The 23,501-nt window shown below is 44.8% G+C and overlaps 1 protein-coding gene across 1 annotated transcript in view; it reads right to left on the reverse strand.

Annotated features, from left to right (window-relative positions):
- Positions 1-380: 380 nt before the first annotated feature.
- Positions 381-23,501, reverse strand: part of LOC134797985 (tyrosine-protein kinase receptor torso-like) — a 28,640-nt gene continuing 5,519 nt past the window's right edge. The window contains exons 2-15 of the mRNA XM_063770320.1: positions 11,421-11,457; positions 10,811-10,938; positions 10,287-10,548; positions 9,976-10,052; positions 9,670-9,772; positions 9,061-9,215; positions 7,983-8,103; positions 7,659-7,795; positions 7,175-7,364; positions 6,391-6,556; positions 5,763-6,188; positions 4,994-5,131; positions 1,588-1,776; positions 381-924 (exon numbers count right to left, since the gene is read on the reverse strand). Of these exons, the coding sequence (XP_063626390.1) occupies positions 798-924; positions 1,588-1,776; positions 4,994-5,131; positions 5,763-6,188; positions 6,391-6,556; positions 7,175-7,364; positions 7,659-7,795; positions 7,983-8,103; positions 9,061-9,215; positions 9,670-9,772; positions 9,976-10,052; positions 10,287-10,548; positions 10,811-10,938; positions 11,421-11,457 (2,256 nt within the window). The 3' untranslated portion in view covers positions 381-797. The remainder of the gene's footprint in view (positions 925-1,587; positions 1,777-4,993; positions 5,132-5,762; positions 6,189-6,390; positions 6,557-7,174; positions 7,365-7,658; positions 7,796-7,982; positions 8,104-9,060; positions 9,216-9,669; positions 9,773-9,975; positions 10,053-10,286; positions 10,549-10,810; positions 10,939-11,420; positions 11,458-23,501) is intronic.

A 23,501-nucleotide genomic window follows, 5' to 3' on the forward strand; every position in this document is an offset into this window, starting at 1 on the left:
TGGAAGAGGTAATAATTATGTTGGCGTATGATATCTCGACTCTCGAGGCTCTCATGCCTCATGATGTGTTCAGAGCTATTGTCGAATGCGCCGATTGCATGCCGTCCCGGAATCACTTGCTAAGCACCGGTCGCCGTTGGCAGGGCATTCATCGTCACACCCTGATTTTTTTAGCACCACTGCTTTCTGGGCATCCATTGTTTAAAGGAACCTCGACACTTAATGAAGAAAAATCTTGAATCTGGATACCTACCATTCTCTCTGTACGAATGCATGTTAATTTAGTTTAATATCTTACTGGGTTCTGTAACACAGGACATACTGCTAGAACCCATAGGCAAGGCATGTCTGTATCCAGTGTTGGCCGAAACGTTAACGCAATTAACCATTATAAATTGAACCGTACACTGTAACTGTCCGTTAAGGTTTACGGTTCAATTTATAATGGTTAGTTGCAATTAAAGTTCGGCCAACACTGTCTGTATCTTATACGTGTTTTTTTCAATAAATATTTCTATTTCTAAATGGTCGCGCACGCTCCGGTTTTGGAATGAGCTCCCTGTCTAGGTTTCTCAGGGGACTACAGTATGGCGGTATTCAATAAAGGCGTGTACAGGTTTCTTTCTAAAGCGTTTGCCCCTGTGTCTATGATAGCAGAGAGGGTTTAGGAGCACAATCCGTACACTGACACTAATTCACGGCTTGTTCGGCGCTGGAGGCGAAGAGTAGTGGTTGCTGTGTGTGCGAGGCAGCGACGAGGCGTCGCTTGCCTCTGAGTCTATAATGGTAGTGAGGGTTTAAGAGCACAAAGGTACACTGACACTGATGCTTGGAGGTTTGTTCGGCGCGGGAGGCGAGGTGTAGTGGTTGCTGTGTGTGCGAGGCAGCGGCGAGGCGTATCCAGAGCCGAGGCGGCGCTTTCCTCTGTGAAGAGAAATATTTAGTTAGATTTAATCAATTTTGCATAAAGAGTTTTATTTCAACGAGGGGGACATACTGGACGTTAGTATTTTAAAGTTAAGATTTAAAAAAAAACATCACTAATTCATGCGAAGTCACATGTTGAGCGTTTTTCGATTTAAAATACGCGAGCGACCCGTTCTTAATATATTTAACTCATGCGAACTTTAGCGTTACAACTTTTTGACGCGACGATGCAAATATATTAAAGTTCTTCCAGGAGTCAGACAAGGCTGCTCCTTCAATATGTCTTGCAAACAACTTTCCACATTAATCTCACTATATTAGGTATAGAAGCTAGTGTTACATTGCGAACTCCATGATCCTCATATAGACGCTCATTGGCCCTTCAGGCTTGAGTTCCATGTCTAGATCTAGCGCTAGATATTGTTCGGCGCAAGCACAGTGCACCATGGGGTCTAAGGGTTCCCCCACATATGTCGACGCGGCATCGGCAAGATTCGATAGGAAAAAGCGGCTCGGCTCGCATCGGCCGGCGCCTGCCGATGCGTCGACGGCTTTTCCTATCGGCTTTTCCTATCGGCTTTTGCCGAATGCGCGTCGATATATCTGGGGAGACCATTACTCGTTGAGTAGGTAGTTCAATATAGGCTTTATAGAAGTTACCTTGCGAACTCCATGATCCTCATGTAGACACTTCGTGGCTCTTCTGGCTTCAATTCCATGTCCAGGTCAAGCGCCAGATATTGTTCGGCACAAGCACAGTGCAGCATGGCGTCTAGTTCGCTGTGTAGTTCGGTGAAGGTCGGTCGGTCGCGCGGCCGCGCCTGCCAGCATGCCAGCATCAGGTCGTAGCTGAAAATCAAACATGCTTAATATCGTCAGACAGGCGTCAGGATACCTTTCTAGTGAGGCGGAGATGAGAAAAGATGCGCGGGAATCAACTAATAGAATAGAGGGAGGAGACAGCCAATGCTAATGGTCGATTCCTGAAAGGTCTCCTCTAATCTCCGCGTCAGTGGATTTGCAGCCTTATGATGTCGCACACGATTTAGACGAAAAATCTCCAATGTGTTCTGGATCTGTGCGTATGTGCCTGCGTATCCGACACAGCACGCTCGCTCGTCTCTTGTCTATGGCAGACCGACGTTGATATCGCGTCATGGAGGGCTTCGAATTTAAAAAATGACGTAAGATGATTTAATATTTTATTTGAATGTATTTCAGTATTTGTACTGCATTTTACGCAATTGATATCAAATCAAACTTATATTAAATCCAACTATGATTTTTATTTCTTCGAATATAATTTGCTTTTATAATTCATTTTTTTTGCAATTACCGATTAGATACTTAAATAACTTAGTTATAAATAAGTTTACGCTGACATACCTAATTCGCTTAGTATTTTAAATAACAAATATAACAATTGCCATTTCCGGCAATGAAAGAGCCTGTAATAAATTACCTGCTACTAAATATATTGACTATCTTACAATTAGTGTTTAAACTACTGTGAATAAGCAAAGGTTTACAAAGAGAAGCGTAATGAAAACCACTATTTTGTATTTATATCATAAATCATAATATTCTTAATGTTTCCATTCATGTTCAAAGCATTGGAGCGCGCGCCAAATCCGATGTGCCTGTTTATTTACAATATAGATCATGTGGATTTAACTTAAGAACAGTTGATTTTAGGTCCGTTACTTTGTAATAAGAATTTATTCTCTCAGAAGCTGGGAGTGGGTACCTACATATAGATCATGTCTCAACATCTCATCGTTTTAACTGGTTCGCGCCGTACAGAACGAATCTCTGGCAACTATTAGCAGTGACCAAGACCAGAGCTGGGTATTCACAGCTGTTTTCTGCACCATCACGACCTCCCACACACACCTCGTGACCGCTATACTCACAGCTGCTTGCTGCAGGCGTTAGGGCGCGGCATGCGGTAGCCGGCGCGCAGCAGGCGCGACAGGCGCGCGGCCGCCTCTTCCGCGTACGGCGCGCCGCCCACCGTCACCACCTCCCACACCACCCGCCATCACCACCACACACACACGTCGTGACCGCTATACTCACAGCTGCTTGGTGCAGGCGTTGGGGCGCGGCATGCGGTAGCCGGCGCGCAGTAGGCGCGGCAGGCGCGCGGCCGCCACGTCCACGTACGGCGCGCCGCCCACCGTCACCACCTCCCACACCACCCGCCATCACCACCACACACACACGTCGTGACCGCTATACTCACAGCTGCTTGGTGCAGGCGTTGGGGCGCGGCATGCGGTAGCCGGCGCGCAGTAGGCGCGGCAGGCGCGCGGCCGCCACGTCCACGTACGGCGCGCCGCCCACCGTCACCACCTCCCACACCACCCGCCATCACCACCACACACACACGTCGTGACCGCTATACTCACAGCTGCTTGCTGCAGGCGTTGGGGCGCGGCATGCGGTAGCCGGCGCGGCTGGCGCGCGGCCGCCACGTCCACGTACGGCGCGCCGCCCACCGTCACCACCTCCCACACCACCCGCCATCACCACCACACACACACGTCGTGACCGCTATACTCACAGCTGCTTGGTGCAGGCGTTGGGGCGCGGCATGCGGTAGCCGGCGCGCAGTAGGCGCGGCAGGCGCGCGGCCGCCACGTCCACGTACGGCGCGCCGCCCACCGTCACCACCTCCCACACCACCCGCCATCACCACCACACACACACGTCGTGACCGCTATACTCACAGCTGCTTGGTGCAGGCGTTGGGGCGCGGCATGCGGTAGCCGGCGCGCAGCAGGCGCGGCAGGCGCGCGGCCGCCACGTCCGCGTACGGCGCGCCGCCCACCGTCACCACCTCCCACACCACCCGCCATCACCACCACACACACACGTCGTGACCGCTATACTCACAGCTGCTTGGTGCAGGCGTTGGGGCGCGGCATGCGGTAGCCGGCGCGCAGCAGGCGCGGCAGGCGCGCGGCCGCCACGTCCGCGTACGGCGCGCCGCCCACCGTCACCACCTCCCACACCACCCGCCATCACCACCACACACACACACGTCGTGACCGCTATACTCACAGCTGCTTGGTGCAGGCGTTGGGGCGCGGCATGCGGTAGCCGGCGCGCAGCAGGCGCGGCAGGCGCGCGGCCGCCACGTCCGCGTACGGCGCGCCGCCCACCGTCACCACCTCCCACACCACCCGCCATCACCACCACACACACACGTCGTGACCGCTATACTCACAGCTGCTTGGTGCAGGCGTTGGGGCGCGGCATGCGGTAGCCGGCGCGCAGCAGGCGCGGCAGGCGCGCGGCCGCCACGTCCGCGTACGGCGCGCCGCCCACCGTCACCACCTCCCACACCACCCGCCATCACCACCACACACACACACGTCGTGACCGCTATACTCACAGCTGCTTGGTGCAGGCGTTGGGGCGCGGCATGCGGTAGCCGGCGCGCAGCAGGCGCGGCAGGCGCGCGGCCGCCACGTCCGCGTACGGCGCGCCGCCCACCGTCACCACCTCCCACACCACCCGCCATCACCAACACACACACACGTCGTGACCGCTATACTCACAGCTGCTTGGTGCAGGCGTTGGGGCGCGGCATGCGGTAGCCGGCGCGCAGCAGGCGCGGCAGGCGCGCGGCCGCCACGTCCGCGTACGGCGCGCCGCCCACCGTCACCACCTCCCACACCACCCGCCATCACCACCACACACACACACGTCGTGACCGCTATACTCACAGCTGCTTGGTGCAGGCGTTGGGGCGCGGCATGCGGTAGCCGGCGCGCAGCAGGCGCGGCAGGCGCGCGGCCGCCACGTCCGCGTACGGCGCGCCGCCCACCGTCACCACCTCCCACACCACCCGCCATCACCACCACACACACACGTCGTGACCGCTATACTCACAGCTGCTTGGTGCAGGCGTTGGGGCGCGGCATGCGGTAGCCGGCGCGCAGCAGGCGCGGCAGGCGCGCGGCCGCCACGTCCGCGTACGGCGCGCCGCCCACCGTCACCACCTCCCACACCACCCGCCATCACCACCACACACACACGTCGTGACCGCTATACTCACAGCTGCTTGGTGCAGGCGTTGGGGCGCGGCATGCGGTAGCCGGCGCGCAGCAGGCGCGGCAGGCGCGCGGCCGCCACGTCCGCGTACGGCGCGCCGCCCACCGTCACCACCTCCCACACCACCACGCCGAACGACCAGCTGGAAAATTACCTATGTTATTGGAAAAGCAAGTATCTTGAAATATATAAGCCGATGATGATACATTCATGAACCCTCGACGCTACGAGTATTATAAACAACAAGGGTATGATAATCGAAATAACATTCTAATGTCACGTTCCGACAAGCATGTCAGAGTCTGTGCGGAAGAGAAGAGTCGTGGAATTTATTGGGCCTCATACATTTCACGACTCTTCTCTTTCCGCACAGACTCGTGCGTGACAGATGTCTTACTTAACTTATTGTCTTATCTACAGTGTTAAGTACCTAATACTCATTTGCAAAAAAAGTGATAAAAACGCATACAGTCGCCATCAGATATATCGAAGCCAAGGCGTTCACAATGTCTGAACACGCACTCCAACGCCTTGACAATAAAGGCGGGTTCAGATATTTGTGAGCGCCTTGATCGCTCCGATATATCTGTTGGCGACTGTACAGGCCGTCGCGTTCATATTTGTTCAATATTCGTCACAAAGTCAATAGTTAAATATTTTATTATAATTTAGAAATTTGCGAAAAAAATAAGAGAAGAAATCGAATGGTTGCCTTTAGAGGAGTTTAGACCACTCGAGACCACCTGTTCACTTGTCAATCAAACAATACTTACACATCGCTCTGCGTAGTGTATATCCTGTGTGTCAAAGACTCCAAAGCCATCCATTTCACCGGCATCTTTCCGTTGCCCTTCTGCTTATACTGATTCTCCTGATAAATGTCCCTAGACAGTCCAAAGTCCGCTATCTTAAGTGTCCTATCGCTGGTCACCAGAATATTTCTAGCTGCCAAGTCACGGTGGACTACTCTGTTAGAAGCTAAGAATTCCATTCCCATGGCTATCTGACGACAGAAAGACAGTAGGTCCACGTAAGTCAGTTCAATTTCGCAGACTCCGTTGAGGTCGTACATCTTATTGACCACCAGTTTGGAGTTTTCGTGAGAACTTTTGAACAGATCGTTCCGATAGTTAGAGGTTTCAAAGTTATTGTTGCAGTATTTGGCGTTGCGTTTGGAAACCATCACATCCCACGAGCATCTGAAAATTCAGTTACGTTATGTATGAATTTACTGAGTGTCTAAAATAGCTTCGTTTTTTCAGCTACGGAACAGTTGGATAGCACTAGCCAAAGACTACTAAGCCAGAGTATTTGTTTCTTTGTTGGTCTACTAAGGTGTTTTCCTAAGTTGGCTGGAAAGAATAATTGCGATATCAATCTGAGCTAAGGCTTTACATTTACCTCAAGTAGGAGAGCAGATCCCCGCGGCTGCAATACTCGGCGATTATCAGAGGCCTGCGTCCGCTGCAGCAGCCCACGAGACTGACCACGTGAGGGTGCGCGCCGACGCTCTTCATCAGCTCTGTCTCTGCACGGAACGAACGCACTTCGTCTCTGGATGGGTAGTCTGAAGGAAAGTTAATATTAATTTCACAATAATCATCATCATTGTCTTGCCCTTGTCCCATTCACTTGGGGTCGGCGCAGCATGTCTTTCTCTTCCATACCTCTCTGTCGCCCGTCATCTCATCATTCACTTAATTAATTTAATTAATTATACTTTTTAGTTATTTTTACTTAATTAATTTTACAGTAATATAACATTGAACAATCAGCAGCAGAGGTAGATAGGAATGAAAGAATGAACTAACATTTCGTCGAACATGTCATTTGAAAATTTTCCCGATAAAATAAGATTTGCAGAGATGCACTCAGGCCTATAACCTCGTCTAAATTTAGCCACTCCGAATGTCAGACGCATGTTCCAAAAGTTTTTAAGTTACGTTAGGTCGCTGATTATTTCTGCAAAGAGCATTTTTCCTCAGTCTTCCTTTGGGAGCTACATACAACAAATGGCCGATATTTTATTCTCGCGTGTTTCGTCACCGGCAGTTCCCATCAGACGTATCTGCTTGTTAAAAAAATTGATTTAGTTCCATGATTGTTTTGGGGATCAGTTTCATTGGATTGCCTTCCAGATTTTTCTTGTGAATTATGAAAATAGATTACATTGCTTTGGTCTTACCTTTAAGCATTTTAACCGCGACCGCCTTGCCGGGCGCTAGCGTCCCTCGCCGCACCACACCAAAAGCGCCCTCGCCTATAACTTCATGTAACTGAAGCTTCTCTGGTCGTATCTCCCAGCTGTCTTCAGTAACTGGCAGGTCACTGATTATCTCAGGAAACAGCTTCTTTGGGAAGTCTTCTGGATCGTCCTAAATGAAGTTTAAAATTTATTGGATTAATTTAGGATCTGTGATGCATCCACAGTTGCAGTAGAGACCAATACGCAGACTACAAAAAATACCATTAAAGCTACTTGTTTCAGTCCAAAAGCTAACTCTTGGAAGCATGCATGACTTGGCAAGCGATAAAGAATGGAAGCTGCTATTAGACATAAAATTTCTATCAAAATATGAACATTACAGTGGCACTTTTAAACTTTTTTGCTGCGAAGTCGGTGCAGAGTTGGCTTAGATGGATTTTACGTATTTAAGCATATATTTTACCTCAAGAAACAGCAGTTTCGCCTTACTGTCGCGGCGACGTCTGCACCAGACCACGACGCTCACTAGCATGGTTGCCAATAAGAGCACGGCCAGAAGAGAGCCCAGCACCGGCACTGAGCTGGAGGCTACCTGCACACCTGCGATGTCCAAAGGATTATGAAATTAGTGGAATAAAAGGTAGGCGGTAGATGTAAGGGGCGCAGTTTATCTGAGATATTGTATTTTTTGCAATTATTGATGAAGCCTATCACCAATACATCTTCTAGTCCCACATAGTTTGAAGAAGCCGATAGAACTGATAAGCCTATAATACCTATGACTTACGCGGAAAAATGCCGCGGATGCTCTCGTGCATACAGACGGGGCCCTTGAATGCGCATACCGAGACGCTGAATTCGTACAGCCCATAGTCCAACACTCCGGAGAACGTCATTTCTGTAGCCTTCTGTGGGGTAAAAATATTCCGATTACTTTAATACTTAGGAACCAGTAATTGCCGACTGCCGCCGTGCACTATAAAAACTAAACTTTCTTTCACTTCAAGTTACCGTAAAACGGGGTGAGTAGGTTTTGCGGGGAGATGTGGGTTATGAATGGGGAGAGAAGGTTTGAGAGGGGGGTGAGAAGGGATTTTAAGACTACTGCTACAAAAATAATGTATTCCAATTTAAAATGGAGCTATAGTAATACGCATAATAAAAAAAATTGATCCAACAATCTTCCAAAATCACCTTTGTATGAAAACCCCTCTCACCCCAAATACGAGGCATTACGGGGTGAGTTGGGTTTTCCTCTTTATGGTAAAGTTATGAAATGGAACTACCCAAAATAAAATAAAAACTAAAATACAAACGTCCGGAACACTTATTATATACACCATTCAGTTTTCATATGTAAAAATAAAATGTTATCGAGGTTTGAATTTCAGTTTTGACCCTACTCACCCCATTTTACGGTACTCAAATTATGATTCGGTTAATTTGCTTTCGAATGCTTGCTCTTGCTTGCTTACTACGGTCCGGTCTTCTACTCATATGGAAAATGATTGGTGATGGATAACGGTTTTTTCTTACGGTAGCCTACGTAGGAACTTGAGGCACTTACCTACCGGGCTGACTGTGAAGGTACTAAAAACTGAATAAACTGACTACATCTCAACTGCTCTTATTGCATGCATGACCATCAATGCCTAATGCAACTGGCAGTGGTGGATTATCCTTTAAGCAAACTAGGCACGTCACTAAAGGAGGATAGCATAACTATGAGGATGCGATCGCCATTTGACGACATTTATTTTAGTCTTCCTCCGACTCGCGCGTAGTAGGTAAGCCATGTCTTTGGAACCAGTGCACAGTGGGATGCAATCTGCGTGTGCCGGACCCATGATGGATTTAAAACTTACCCCAGACACATTGGCCTTGTATTCCTCTTCGCCCACTTGGAGCTCGACCCGGTACCGGTCAGGGCTGTGTTCCGGCTGCAACCAGCTGACGCCAATGTCCCACGCATCCCCGTTGGGAACAGGGAGCAAAGTGATGTTTTTGACTGCTTGCGGTTCTGGTAGAAAGAAGAATAATGAATTTTTCTGGAATATGAAAAACAGGAATAGCTTTCCTTATTTGTATTATAAATCGTACCCAGTTGATCTGTTGTAGATTAATGAGAACACACATTTCGTGTACACAAACAACAAGCAGTATTTTTTGGCTATCCGGTTACCAACTCAGGAACTCTGGTTAGTAAATGGAACTCAGATAACTTATAAATTAAAGTGTTTAAAAAAATAAGTAGGATCAAGATCGTTTAGCTCAAGTATACTTTAAGCAAAACCTGGTGCTATTTTTTTTTATTGTAAAAGAGCTAGTGATAACATTCATCGGTGCAAATATTTTTTCTTCATCTATAAGCATTGGTAGATCGTATGCCTTTGGGCAGTCTGCCTTCGCTTTAATGCAAAATGCTAATGACAAACTGGGTATTCGACATTATAATGTTTAATTCGTATTCGTACCTATGTCGTACAGAAGTCCGCCTTTGCCATGACCTGAGACTGCGAAATAACATTTGCTCCCCAAGGGTACGGCTTGAGAATACTTGATTTCTGTTTCTCCTGGCTGGTGGATAAGAAATAAGTTATTAAGCAAATAAAATAACATAGGTAGAAAATCGTATAAATACTCTGAGCTCTATACTCTAGTTGAGGCTGCAATTGCAATGCGGACCAAGCTAATATCATCCTTAATTAATACTTATGTTCCTGATAAAAGTAACATTGCAAATGATTTTTGGCGAGCATTAAACATAAACATCTACTAACCTTACAATGAATGACCTCTTCGGTGCGAAAATTGGTTATAGGGCAGTCATTTATTACTCTGAAAGATGTATCCGATCCTGAAAAACAGAAGTAGAGTACCTACTTACCTAATATGAACAAACAAATTAAAAAATGTTGAAATCAGTTTAATAAGGGAATGTGCGTGAACTCTAAGGAATGCGTGCTTTGGAAAAAACGCAGTTGCCTACTAAATATAAAAAATACGGAACTGGCTTTACAGAAAAATATTGGTTAAGTATTTTGCAACTGGTTAAGAACGGTTCTAAAAATATTAAAGAAGAATCTTTTACCATTATTGATTTTCCAAGTAAAAATTACATTAGAACACTGGCAACTCGTCATGTCACTATAATCTCTATCAATGTTGATAGTATAATTTATATTTTGCTCATTTTTATGAGTGACATTCCATGCATGTAACTTTGGACCCAGAAGCCAGGGAGAGTGGGTCCCGTTGTCAACCACAGCTGTTGTCCAAAACGTGTAGTTTAGAGTGGAGTTTAGCCAGACTTTTTCATTGCGTGACGGTGGTATCAGGAGATGTTGTACGATCTGAAAGTATGAGATAAATTAATGATACCTACACAGTTTACACAATAAATATTGCTGATATCTGATTGGCGGTATTCTTTACTTATTTCTAAAATTTTCTAAGTTAGCAAGCTCTCAGGACAAGCTTACTCGCTTCACGTTGACGCTGGGGAGGCTATCATAAATTTCACAAACCAATGGTCCAAATTCTCTGAGTGCATTAATTTCGCGACGCAACTAAAGACAGGTCTAAAAGATATTTTTTAATTATGTAGGTACTTACATGACTCTCGTCATCCGACACCATGATAACGGCTTGCAGGAAATCTGAAGACGATATTTCGTAATAGACTTCTTTATCCAGCTTCGTGATATTAAGCTTCGATGGTGGCGCCAATAGGACCGGCGGACCTACAACAGTGGTGTAATTAGTTGCAGGGGTCAGCACAACCGCATTAAAAAACAACAGGTTTAGGAATCTAAAAGCGTCACATATGTTGTTTTCAGGTCGTAAATATCTAATATATGTGTCTCTGTGTGTTTTAAATATTGTGAGTTATAGCCTTAGTATCATGCCTAGATGCGTCATATCCGCAAGACGCGACCTAAACCCTCCTACTCATACACCCGCAACTCGACTGGACAACTCCAAGACACACATTGCGAATTGTGTGACCGCATCTTCAAGACAAAGTTTTGGTTTTGCGAGCCACATTAGGGCATTTCATAATCCGGATAAGAATTGTTGATGGAGTCGCCATTGCCGGATACGGCAAGGAAGGAAGAGAGGGGGATCTTATAAGACGAAAGGGGACGACGGCGACGGAGTGCCTTTTCATAGAAACGTATTCCCCATTTTTGTATGTGTTTAAGATTTAAAAACAAATACTCACTTAGCCAGTTAGATAAACATACTGGGTCGTCCGGTGCCTGAAAAATATAAAAAAGTTACATATGTTTGTGCTAATGTTTAATGGGTCATTAGATAAAACAATACAATAGACATATTGGCTGCGTTTCTGTATAGCTGTATAGGTACCTATATGTAGTATTCGTTTACCAAACTATATTATGGTCACAGAATAATTCCTAGCAGAGACCACCAATATTGAGATTTTTCATTCCGAGAGTCCCAGGGGTCTAAATTTACCAGCCAAGACGACCATGAGATTTTAAATTAGAATTGAATTTTGATTGGATGATTGCCTTTTCAGGAACGATATCTCGTCCGTGAGACCCGAGGGGTTAAGATACGCATGGGATATATCTATACTCTGTATCTTTAGTTATTTAAATAAAATTAAACAAACAATTTGTACATTTTCGGGTAGTTATAACATTTATTGGTTAACCAACCAAATACAAAAGCGCCTGGATCTGTCACTGAACAACCTGGCTTTAACCTACATTATTTGATCATGTAATGTGTTCATGTACCCTCAACTGGCTTAAGAGGCAATTTGAGGGTAGGTTTTGTTTACTTTTATTTAAATACCTCAAGATACAGAGTATAAAGTACCTATAAGTACATAAGTAAAGGTCATTGGCAGTGATCAGATGACCAGCCGGCCTAGCCAAGGTGACAATCGCTATCGCTTCGACAACGAAACCCTTTGTGTCTCTCTATCACTCTTCCATATTAGTGCGACAGTGACAGTTGCGTTTCGATCGCTACGGAGCGTTATCGATTGGCATGTTGTCTACGGGGCCGGGCCACCGACTCCCAGGCTACAAACTGTAGGTCAGTTCACGCCCGAGCGTTGAGGTAGACTTCACTCCAATACTACCACCACTATATTCCGAAACGTTACAAGTACCAGATAATGTATACGTTCACTTTACATTTAGATTTGTTGACCAGACGCAGACGGAGTTTACGCACGATAACAGACATATATTAGTTGTAAAATAAACACGGTGCAGTCGGCAACGTAGGTTTTACATCTTCATATATTTTGAAAATACCGGTAGTTTCACATTATGTTAGGGTTGGCTGCGCCAAACTGTCATCGTTAAAGACTTCGCTAAATTTTATTGTATAGAAAGTTTCATAGTAAACCGCCGCGGCGCGCCGGGTGACGTTGATCTGATCAGTCTGTCAAGTGCGGATGGTGCAACTGGCACTTACTAGAATAGCAGGCCGTCAGACTCTGACCACGCTAACGATGCATTTATTTGGCAGTAGGTAACAATGAATACTATATCCCATAGAAGCCATACAATGACATAGCACTTGGCAGGAAATCTTAGCGTGGTCTGACTCTACATAGGTAAGTCTCTAATAAAGGATGGAATAAGAAAATTGTACATTATTTATGTGTATAATTATCCGATAATTTCGGCGAAATTACGTTAGCTAGTATATTTTTGAATGTACTAGATATTCAGTACCCTAGCGCTGGTCCTGAAGATCACTGAAAGTCGAAAGTCGACCGACTCTTTATAATTTTTACCATTACCTAAGCTATTTATATTGATTAGAGCGATATCAGAGCTCACGCTCGTAATTAGCTAGGGTCGCCGTTGCCGATTACGGCATGGATAACTATAATATATATATTGATTAAATATATATTTTAGTAAAACGTTCGTAACATTTCTTTCAGCAGTTTTTCTTGCTGACTGTCCACTTAGATAACAAAACGAATATTGAATACAGTAGTGCTTTGTTAAAAACAAACTAAAATCATGTATACATAAGGATCATAATCCAACACAAAAAAGGTATTACGCTGCTGCTCGGATGTAAAGGCGTGTTTACACTGGGAAGACTGCAAGACTGTGTTCGTTGGTTAATAGCTTAATAGTAACCGTCGAAGAGTAGGACAAAACAATATGTGAATGCGCCCTAAGACTTGGAGTTATCGCCTGCTGTCAATGACATATTTGGCATTCTGTCCCGTAAACATGTTTTTCTAGACAGGGTGGAATTACCTACTCATAAATTGTAAGTAGAAATGTATATTTTGTGTAATGTTTATTTTGTTTACCTACTAACAATTCTGGATAAGGCTCGAGGAATATAATTAAAGGAATATCATTAAGCTCGCGTTTAATTATATATGTAGGTATACTTATAAGTTATAACAGTCACTAGTGTAAATTTCATTCGATAGCGTGACGTGCGTTCGCGTTTACGTTATGTCTATTTCTGTATGGGATTTTGAACAGCGCGCCAAGCGGGACGTTTTGGAAACTCAAAATCCTATACAGAATGACAGTTAACGCAAACGCGTACGTCTCGTCACGCTATCGAATGTAATTTACATTAATAGGGGTACTGTACGGTTACCATCAGTTTGTCACTGACATAAACGCCGTCGAGAACGTAATTTACTTTCTATACCTACATCTCGCTCACACTCGCATATTAGTGCAAACGGGATGTATAGAAAGTAAATTACGTTCTCGACGGCGTTTATGTCAGTGACAAACTGATGGTAACCGTACTGTCCTTAAGCTGCGTTCACATTTAGGTACCAATTTTCGAAACCGATTTTTGTTTACTTTAATTTTAATATTTAGTTTAGTTTTAGACTTTGGTAACTATACTAGCTTACGCAGCTCTGTTTAGACTTAACATCTTTCTACTGTTTATTTTACTTTCTTGTCCATAATCTAGATTCTGGCGTAAGGCTTGTATTGCGTTACACTACAATGTTTAATAATAATAAATAATTTCTTTATTCAGACAAAATACAGTCCACATTTGTTAGTCTGTTACTTACAAACTAGGTTAATTGTACTTATATATGTAAATATACTACATTTATACAGGTATTATTTTTAACCCTTTACCGCATACGAAGCCATTAAGTAGGTACCTACTAAAATACCACATCTATTAGCCGGGAACAAATCACGGATATTTTTCGCTTACCCTGAATTTGAACCACCAACTTCACAGCCAGAATTACAAACGACTAATCCATGGGGGCTCCCAATCTTTTTTAGCCCGCGGCGCGGCGCCCTAACCTATACAGGCTATTCGAAATATAGGTAACATTTGGTAACATAATATGGTGAGCAGGATTGCCTCACGGCGCACCTCTTTACTGTCTACGGCGCGCCAAGGAGCCGCGGCGCACAGTTTGGGAACCTTGGACAAGTCTGAAGCGACCATTAAACTATTCTTCTTCTTCCTCGGCCCCTCATTGCTGAGGATCGCGACCGTGTATACTCCGTCTCCACAGTGTGCGATCTAAAGCCATATGGGTCCCGCACTGCATGTTGCCGCCAACCACCCTCTACACAACATCAGACCATCTCGTGGGAGCTTTTCCGCGCGCTCGCTTGCCCTCTATTTAATATGATATTAAACTATTAAATATGATCAATGAGTCATGATTTGAACCCATGATCGGGGAGTCGCAGACTCAATCGGCCTCCGTTGAGGTGCATTACTCCAATGATAAAAGTTTATTGCACTGAGCAACGAACTTTGGCTATGTGTGTCATCGCACCTAAGACGAGAAAAATGTTATTTATAATTGTCTCTCAGATAATATAAGTACCTAAATAAATACAAAGGTGAAACTACAGAGGTGAAGTTGTAAACCGAACAATAATACTTCGATACTAGCCGTACCCGTACCAATGGGGTTGGCCGGTGGAAGTTTTTAGCAGATGGCGCCATCATAGCTTGCCCTGTCAATCCCTAGAATTGTGTCAAATTTTTGTTTTTTTAATACCCTGGATGCCAGCCCTTTAAGCCAAATCTCATAGAAAAAGGGGCAAGCTATGATGGCGCCATCTATGCAAACCTTTGACAGTTGCCAACCCCATTGTTAATTAAATACCAATACCTACGAGTACTTAAAGGGCGTTATAATTTACTAAAAAAAACTAAAGTACCTACATAAGTATATACCTATTTTAGTTTAAACATCCAATTTTCCTGTCTTTTAGCTATATCCGTCACAGTTGTTAATATCTACAGTCGCCATCAGATATATCGGAGCGGCCAAGGTGCTCACAAGTATCTGAACACGCCTCTATTGTCAGGGCGTTAAGTGCGTGTTCAGATATTTCTGAGCACCTCGACCGCGCCGAAATATCTGATGGCGACTGTACATACCTACTTAAATCAATCGCGAAAAGGGCGCTAGAGTCAGAAGAAGCTATAGCTTGACAGCGATTTTGATAGCGCAGACTTTGCAAGTGTTATTTTAAACGTCAAACTTCTATGAAATTATGACGTATAAAATAACAATTGCACTGTTTGTGCTATCAAAATCGCTGCCGAGTTAGCTTGGTCTAACTCTATATTCATTAAACAAAAACTAAGTGCAGGTACCTACCATTTTAGTTTCAACATGATATTTGGTACCTAATTGCTATTCGGAAGAATGTTTAGTGGATTTGAGGAACCCGAGGAACCTTCATTTTTAATGGCTTATTATTAACCGGGCAACTAAAATATTAAACAGGAACTTTCACTGGGCATATAATAATATAATTTGGCTGTGCATTAATATTTTAGCGCCAATAAATTTATATTAGCCTCAAATTTAAGCATCATATTATTAAAAAACTGGCAGCAAAATCAAGCCACCCAAAAAAAATATAGGGAACTTGAATTGATAAGCGTCTAAAAGAATAAGTTGGCAACTATAATATTGTAAAGAGATCATAAAATTTGGTTGTTTATATATATACATATACAGAATACCTAAGATACCTATATACATAAGCTTTAAATACTCCATTTTTTAATAATTTAAACATATGCATACCTAGTACCTACTTTAAATTGACAAATTTCCTAATCCACAAAACACCACAAATTTATTTACCAATGGTCGATTTTCCTAATCATGAAACACCTAATGGCCATTAAACCATTACCTAGGTCTTTAAATTTACTAATTTCAATAGTTATCACGGTGTTCTGCAAGAGTCAAAAGATAGGTGCGATGACGAGCGAAGCGAGGAGGAGCGTGTTAGGTTGACCGTGTAGTGACCAAACAAAATATTGTATAAAAGAACTTAATTTTTTTAGTTAATAGATTAGCCGTTTTCTTTTTAAAATGTGCTTCATAAACGGTCTCCAATATAATAAATTCAGTTGCCAAATAAATACTTGGTACCTGCCTAAAAATAAACAAAAGCTGTACGGCATTAAAATGTTGTCTCATATTGATATATTTTAAGGCTCTGTTTTTGTTGCCAATCTATTAATTTTAGTACCCATTTCTATTTTTATTAACTACTCAAATTCGATTAATTAGTTGACCGGTTAAAGACGTGCCATTTTTAATTTCCGACGGAACGGATAGGGTGAATTGCATTTAGGGTGGGAGGCTAATATTTATTTGTTTGTGTTTGTGCACATCGTTTATGACCTAAATGCTAATTTTAAATGGTACTCTGACCGAATCATGCGTATTGCAAAATTCGTTCACTGAGATTTCTATGTACCTATGTACGTCGGTTTTCAATTTCCGCATAAGTTAGATTTAACGCATTTTGCACGGTACAACCTACACATTAAAGTTACAATTTCAATGCATTTTTGCCTAAGGAATTTGTTATCGATGTTGTGAAATTGACTAGGTTAGGAGTGTTTGGTAGACACATCAGTTAACTTTCAGTATCCAGTATCTTAATCTACGGTTTTTGTACATACAAACGTTGCCGTTCAGCGCGGTAACGCCGCCAGCCTTCTGGGCACCCTTCCGGAGGGCACTGACCTGGGGCCAATTTTTTATTTGTAGGGTTTTTACTTTTTAGGTAGTTTTAATTTAGTATTTTTAGTTATTAGTTTAATTTATTTTCGTTAGTCTTTATTATTTAGTTTATATTTATATTTAAGTTTAGTTTTTAATTAGTGTTGTCTGTTTATTTTTTTGTTGTTATTAAGTTAAATAAAAAAATAATTTGAATAGGTAACTTAATCGAAAAGATTCATTAAATCTCCAAAATCTGTACCTAATCTCTTGAAAAAATATCTACTTTCTTAATAAGAACAAAAATATCAAAACACTCGACATATGTACATTGTACATTCGATGTACATTCAACAAAACCTATATAAGAATATTTGAGCGGTATATGCTAATATTATATACATATAAGTAAATTGAAAAATGTTGTAGTGATGTGATACACTAATGACACATGATTCTAAAGCCGTTTACACACCACGAAATTTACCTTTTTAATGTGCAGTGTGTTCACTTGCTCCGGTTTTAAAAGGTGTTTAGCCGCCTGAAGGCGTTAAAATACTGATAAATGTTTTAATCGTGGAAATCGATCGAATGTTGTTTGTCAATAAAGGTACGAAAATTATAGCCGAGGCGATTTAAAGAGCGTCTAAATTTGAATCTGACTCAGATGGCTACTTATACACGTAGTTCAAAATAAGCACTGACAAGCGCAGTGGCGGATTTGCCCTAAGGCCAAGTAGCCCGGCCTAGGGCGGCAAGTTTTGTGGGGGCGTCAAATTGTGACAATAGATTCGCTGATGATAACAAGAAATAACTCAAAATGTAGTCAATGCGGCTACAGGGCCTGGGGCCTAGGGCGGCAAAGACTGCAAATCTGCCACTGGACAAGCGACACATTTTACTTGATTGTGTTACGATATATTTGGCCACTTTAGCCGACACCATCTATTGATGTTGACCGGTTATAAGTACCTACGTACGTGTAATAATTATCTAAAATAAATATGTTGGTACAACCTTACACAAATTAAATCAAGATTGGATTGAAATATTATCTATGAGGAGAGGGAGAGGGAGAGGGAGAGGGAGAGGGAGAGGGAGAGGGAGAGGGAGAGGGAGAGGGAGAGGGAGAGGGAGAGGGAGAGGGAGAGGGAGAGGGAGAGGGAGAGGGAGAGGGAGAGGGAGAGGGAGAGGGAGAGGGAGAGGGAGAGGGAGAGGGAGAGGGAGAGGGAGAGGGAGAGGGAGAGGGAGAGGGAGAGGGAGAGGGAGAGGGAGAGGGAGAGGGAGAGGGAGAGGGAGAGGGAGAGGGAGAGGGAGAGGGAGAGGGAGAGGGAGAGGGAGAGGGAGAGGGAGAGGGAGAGGGAGAGGGAGAGGGAGAGGGAGAGGGAGAGGGAGAGGGAGAGGGAGAGGGAGAGGGAGAGGGAGAGGGAGAGGGAGAGGGAGAGGGAGAGGGAGAGGGAGAGGGAGAGGGAGAGGGAGAGGGAGAGGGAGAGGGAGAGGGAGAGGGAGAGGGAGAGGGAGAGGGAGAGGGAGAGGGAGAGGGAGAGGGAGAGGGGAGAGGGAGAGGGAGAGGGAGAGGGAGAGGGAGAGGGAGAGGGAGAGGGAGAGGGAGAGGGAGAGGGAGAGGGAGAGGGAGAGGGAGAGGGAGAGGGAGAGGGAGAGGGAGAGGGAGAGGGAGAGGGAGAGGGAGAGGGAGAGGGAGAGGGAGAGGGAGAGGGAGAGGGAGAGGGAGAGGGAGAGGGAGAGGGAGAGGGAGAGGGAGAGGGAGAGGGAGAGGGAGAGGGAGAGGGAGAGGGAGAGGGAGAGGGAGAGGGAGAGGGAGAGGGAGAGGGAGAGGGAGAGGGAGAGGGAGAGGGAGAGGGAGAGGGAGAGGGAGAGGGAGAGGGAGAGGGAGAGGGAGAGGGAGAGGGAGAGGGAGAGGGAGAGGGAGAGGGAGAGGGAGAGGGAGAGGGAGAGGGAGAGGGAGAGGGAGAGGGAGAGGGAGAGGGAGAGGGAGAGGGAGAGGGAGAGGGAGAGGGAGAGGGAGAGGGAGAGGGAGAGGGAGAGGGAGAGGGAGAGGGAGAGGGAGAGGGAGAGGGAGAGGGAGAGGGAGAGGGAGAGGGAGAGGGAGAGGGAGAGGGAGAGGGAGAGGGAGAGGGAGAGGGAGAGGGAGAGGGAGAGGGAGAGGGAGAGGGAGAGGGAGAGGGAGAGGGAGAGGGAGAGGGAGAGGGAGAGGGAGAGGGAGAGGGAGAGGGAGAGGGAGAGGGAGAGGGAGAGGGAGAGGGAGAGGGAGAGGGAGAGGGAGAGGGAGAGGGAGAGGGAGAGGGAGAGGGAGAGGGAGAGGGAGAGGGAGAGGGAGAGGGAGAGGGAGAGGGAGAGGGAGAGGGAGAGGGAGAGGGAGAGGGAGAGGGAGAGGGAGAGGGAGAGGGAGAGGGAGAGGGAGAGGGAGAGGGAGAGGGAGAGGGAGAGGGAGAGGGAGAGGGAGAGGGAGAGGGCACGAAATGGTCTCACCTCAGCATGTTGCTGGCGGCTGCTAGCAGATAGCTGATGCTGAACCCTGGCAGTACCTAGTGGAGCTCGGGTTTAATACAACATAAGCACACGCTGTTTTGGTCATCGGACTCGTCTCGATGAGCACTTAGGAGAGTAGTACCCAAGATAGAGCTGATGCTGAACCCTGGCTGTACCTAAAGGAACTCAGGTTTGTTGCAACATAGGCACACGCTGTTTTGGTCATCCGACGTCTTGATGAGCACTTGATGGGCACATCGTTACTTTCAACCCCGGGAAAAGTGTTCGCTAGAATACTCCTCAACCGCCTACTGCCATTGTCGGAAACTATACTACCCGAAACCCAATTTGGGTTCAGGCCGGATAGGGGGACATGTGAAGCCATCTTCTCCGTTCGCCAACTGCTTGAAAAAAGCAGAGAGCAACTTCAACCTATGTTCCTATGTTTTGTAGATCTTGAAAAAGCCTTCGACAGTGTCCCCCGCGAAGCACTCTGGACAATTTTGACAAAGCTTGGATGCCCTGACAAGTTTGTGAAACTACTACGACTCCTACATGATGAAATGAAGTGCTGCATTACTATCAACGGCGAACAGTCTGAGCTTTTCTCCGTTTCATGCGGAGTCAAGCAGGGCTGCGTTCTTGCACCGACTCTGTTTGCACTTTATTTCGCATTTGTTGTTCGGGAGTCTATGAAAAACTTGTCAGAAGGCATAGGCATTCGGTTCCGCATGGATGGAGGACTTTTCAACATTTTAAGGTTTAGATCCCGTACCAAAGTATCCTATGCTGTCATGACAGAAATTATGTACGCGGATGATTTATGCTTTGTCTCAAATTCAGCGGAAGGTCTACAAAGATTAATGTCGAGTCTTCATGATGCTTGCACTACATTTGGTCTTAAAATAAATGTCAAAAAGACGGAAGTCATGGTCAACGTCCCTGACAACGAACCAAATGCGAGTGTATGTATCGGTGACGAGATGTTGAAGCGGGTGGAGAGGTTCAGGTATCTTGGTAGCACGATAACAGCAAAGTACGACCTAGATGCTGAAATAAATGCTAGAATTGGTGCTGCAGCTGTGGCGTTCGGGAAACTCCGGCCAAAGGTATTTCGCTCCCATGACCTGAAGCTCTCCACTAAAATTAGTGTATACATGGCAGCGGTGCTGCCGAACCTGCTGTACGCATCTGAGACATGGGTCCTTTACCGTAAGCATATATATACGTACACTTGACAGATTCCACCTTAAATGCCTCCGAGATATTATGAATATCAAATGGACGGACCGGGTCAGAAACACAAACGTCCTGAGGCGCGCAAATGTCGGAGGCATTGAGGTGTATCTGATGAGGCGGCAGCTACGGTGGTGTGGGCACGTGTCTCGGATGTCAGAAGACAGAGTGGCGAAGCGTATCTTCTTTTCAGAACTCCAGAATGGTAAGCGTAAAAGCGGTGGCCAGTACTTACGATATAAGGATATTCTGAAAAGACATATGAAGAGATGCCAACTAGAGCCCTCTGACTGGGAGCGGAAGGCAGCGCAGCGGCCCGAATGGCGGCGCCTCATTAATGATAGAGTTAACATTTTTGAGACGGAACGCCGCAGTGAGCTCGACAAAAAACGTGATGAGCTTAAGGCTCGGCCGCCAACCTCAATTTCCTACAACTATGTAGGTGGTGTGCTGACGTGCCCAAAATGCGCTCGAGTATTTAGCAAGAAGATAGGGTACGTGAGCCACCTAAGAGCGCATCAGAGAGTGGATCAGCTACACTCTAATAACACGAGCTAAAAATTGCCTAGTCCAGAGCACACAGTCGCTGGGGCCGAAATCGGTCAGGAAAGCATCATCAGAGCATTACCCAAGATAGCTGATGCTGAACCCTGGTAGTACCTATTGGAACTCAGGTTTGGTGCAACATAGACAAACGCTGTTATGGTCATCTCTCGTCGCGTCAAACTGCTGCCAAGAAAATTTCATATCTTGCAGCAAATGGGCCGCTGCCGATCACCACTTCTCGAGTTGACTACGGATTTTTCTTGTACTTTGAACATTAATATATCCTGCTTATTAATCGAAAAATGAAATATGTACCTATACTTATGCGCCACGGCGACAATTATTCAAACTTGGATACGCGTGTGGAAATTTTGCAATTTGTTTGTTCACATGCGTTATGTCCAGGATACTTGTGTTAGTCTAAGAATAAAATAATTATCATTCAACGTTGTAGTTTTATTTTGTAACTTTTTCCTTATCCAGACTTTCTCGTCGCTCAGCGACAATACCTTTTCGAATTCCGTAGATTAATTTCCAATGTGCTCGATAGTCGTGTGAGGCACGAAATCTGTGAATTTTTGTAAAGTCAAATTTATTGAGTATAAGCTATGCTCGCGAAGTTTACAATTCACAGAACCAATAGTTAAGTATTTAAATTAAACAATAATAATTAGAATGGAGACTTAAGCCTAAGTCCGGGTGAGAGGGTCGTTTGCTCTCAACTTTACTAGATAATTGAATTAATTACAACCAGCTTAGAGCTAGTATAACTAGTGTAGGTAGGTATTGTGTAGATTAGTGCCTATCATCATCATCATATATATAAAATTGAAAAACCAGAACGGGATAAAAAACGAGGGAAGAAGCGAGATGGCGCCTTACAAATTTCTAAAAAAGTTTTTGACACGTTTCTCGAATACGACGCACGTATGATAAGAAAAACCTGTTCAAATCAATTATCTACATATGGGAATAGAACTAGACCATAAAAACTATCGCTTCCGATGCGTATTTAATTTACAATAAGGAAAAGAAATTTTCATCGGCCATTTCTCGGTAACTCTCGGTTGCTTTCGTTTGGCGGTGCTACAGATTAGACCAAATAATCCGTAAGTTAAAGTAAACTAAATTATGTTTGTCATGTTGGTATACAGGTATTTCTGAGTTTTTTTACACGAAGTAAAATAAAAAGTGCTGCCAACCTCAACCTTAGTCTATAGAGCCCATACGAGTGATTTATGTCATATATGATTTATCATTCTTATCAATCAAAGTAATTACTATATTATTATTATCAATTTGTATTTTGTTGTTTTAAATTTATTTTTGAGTTATATTATTCAGATTGACTTTCACGGCTTCGGCAAACATTGCCATTCGTCCGGGGAACGGGCTAAGAATGCTGAGATGGGCCAAAAATACAAAGTTGATAGTAAGTTATGTAGGTAGATTAAAGTGCATGTTCAGATGTTATTGAGCGACCTGATAAAAATAAGCAAATGTACAGTCAGCAGTCGGCCAAATATCGTAATATAATTTTGTTGCCATTGAAATAAGGATGTGATCCGATATAGGGGCGAAATATTGAGAGACAAAAGCGGCTAAATTCAGTGGTGGCTCGGACACTTAGAGAGAATGGGAGAGGATCGTGCCGTGAAGAGAGCGCAGGTACTTGGGACAACAAAATGGGAGACGCCCGAGTGGACGTCCTAGGTACCGCTGAAACGACGTAGTTGCTCAAGACCTGCTCAACCTCGGCCATGGCGACTGGCGAGAGCTATCGCAAGACCGAGAGGACTAGACTACCTATGTTTGTATGAAAAGGCGATTTAAGGGCGGTGGTCGTTCATATTCGTCTTAAGGCGAAAATTAATCTAATGAACGTTTTTGCAACTAGGCTTATAAGAACAAATAATAATTTTATCTTGAAACAAGTTTTAAATAAATACGTGTAGATGAAAAAATACAATCTTGCCTTTTATCAAATCACATCATTTTTTGACAAATTTGCGAATTGAGTTATCCAAATAACGG

The sequence above is a fragment of the Cydia splendana genome, chromosome 16 (genome assembly GCF_910591565.1).
Source record: "Cydia splendana chromosome 16, ilCydSple1.2, whole genome shotgun sequence".
Classification (NCBI taxonomy): domain Eukaryota; kingdom Metazoa; phylum Arthropoda; class Insecta; order Lepidoptera; family Tortricidae; genus Cydia; species Cydia splendana.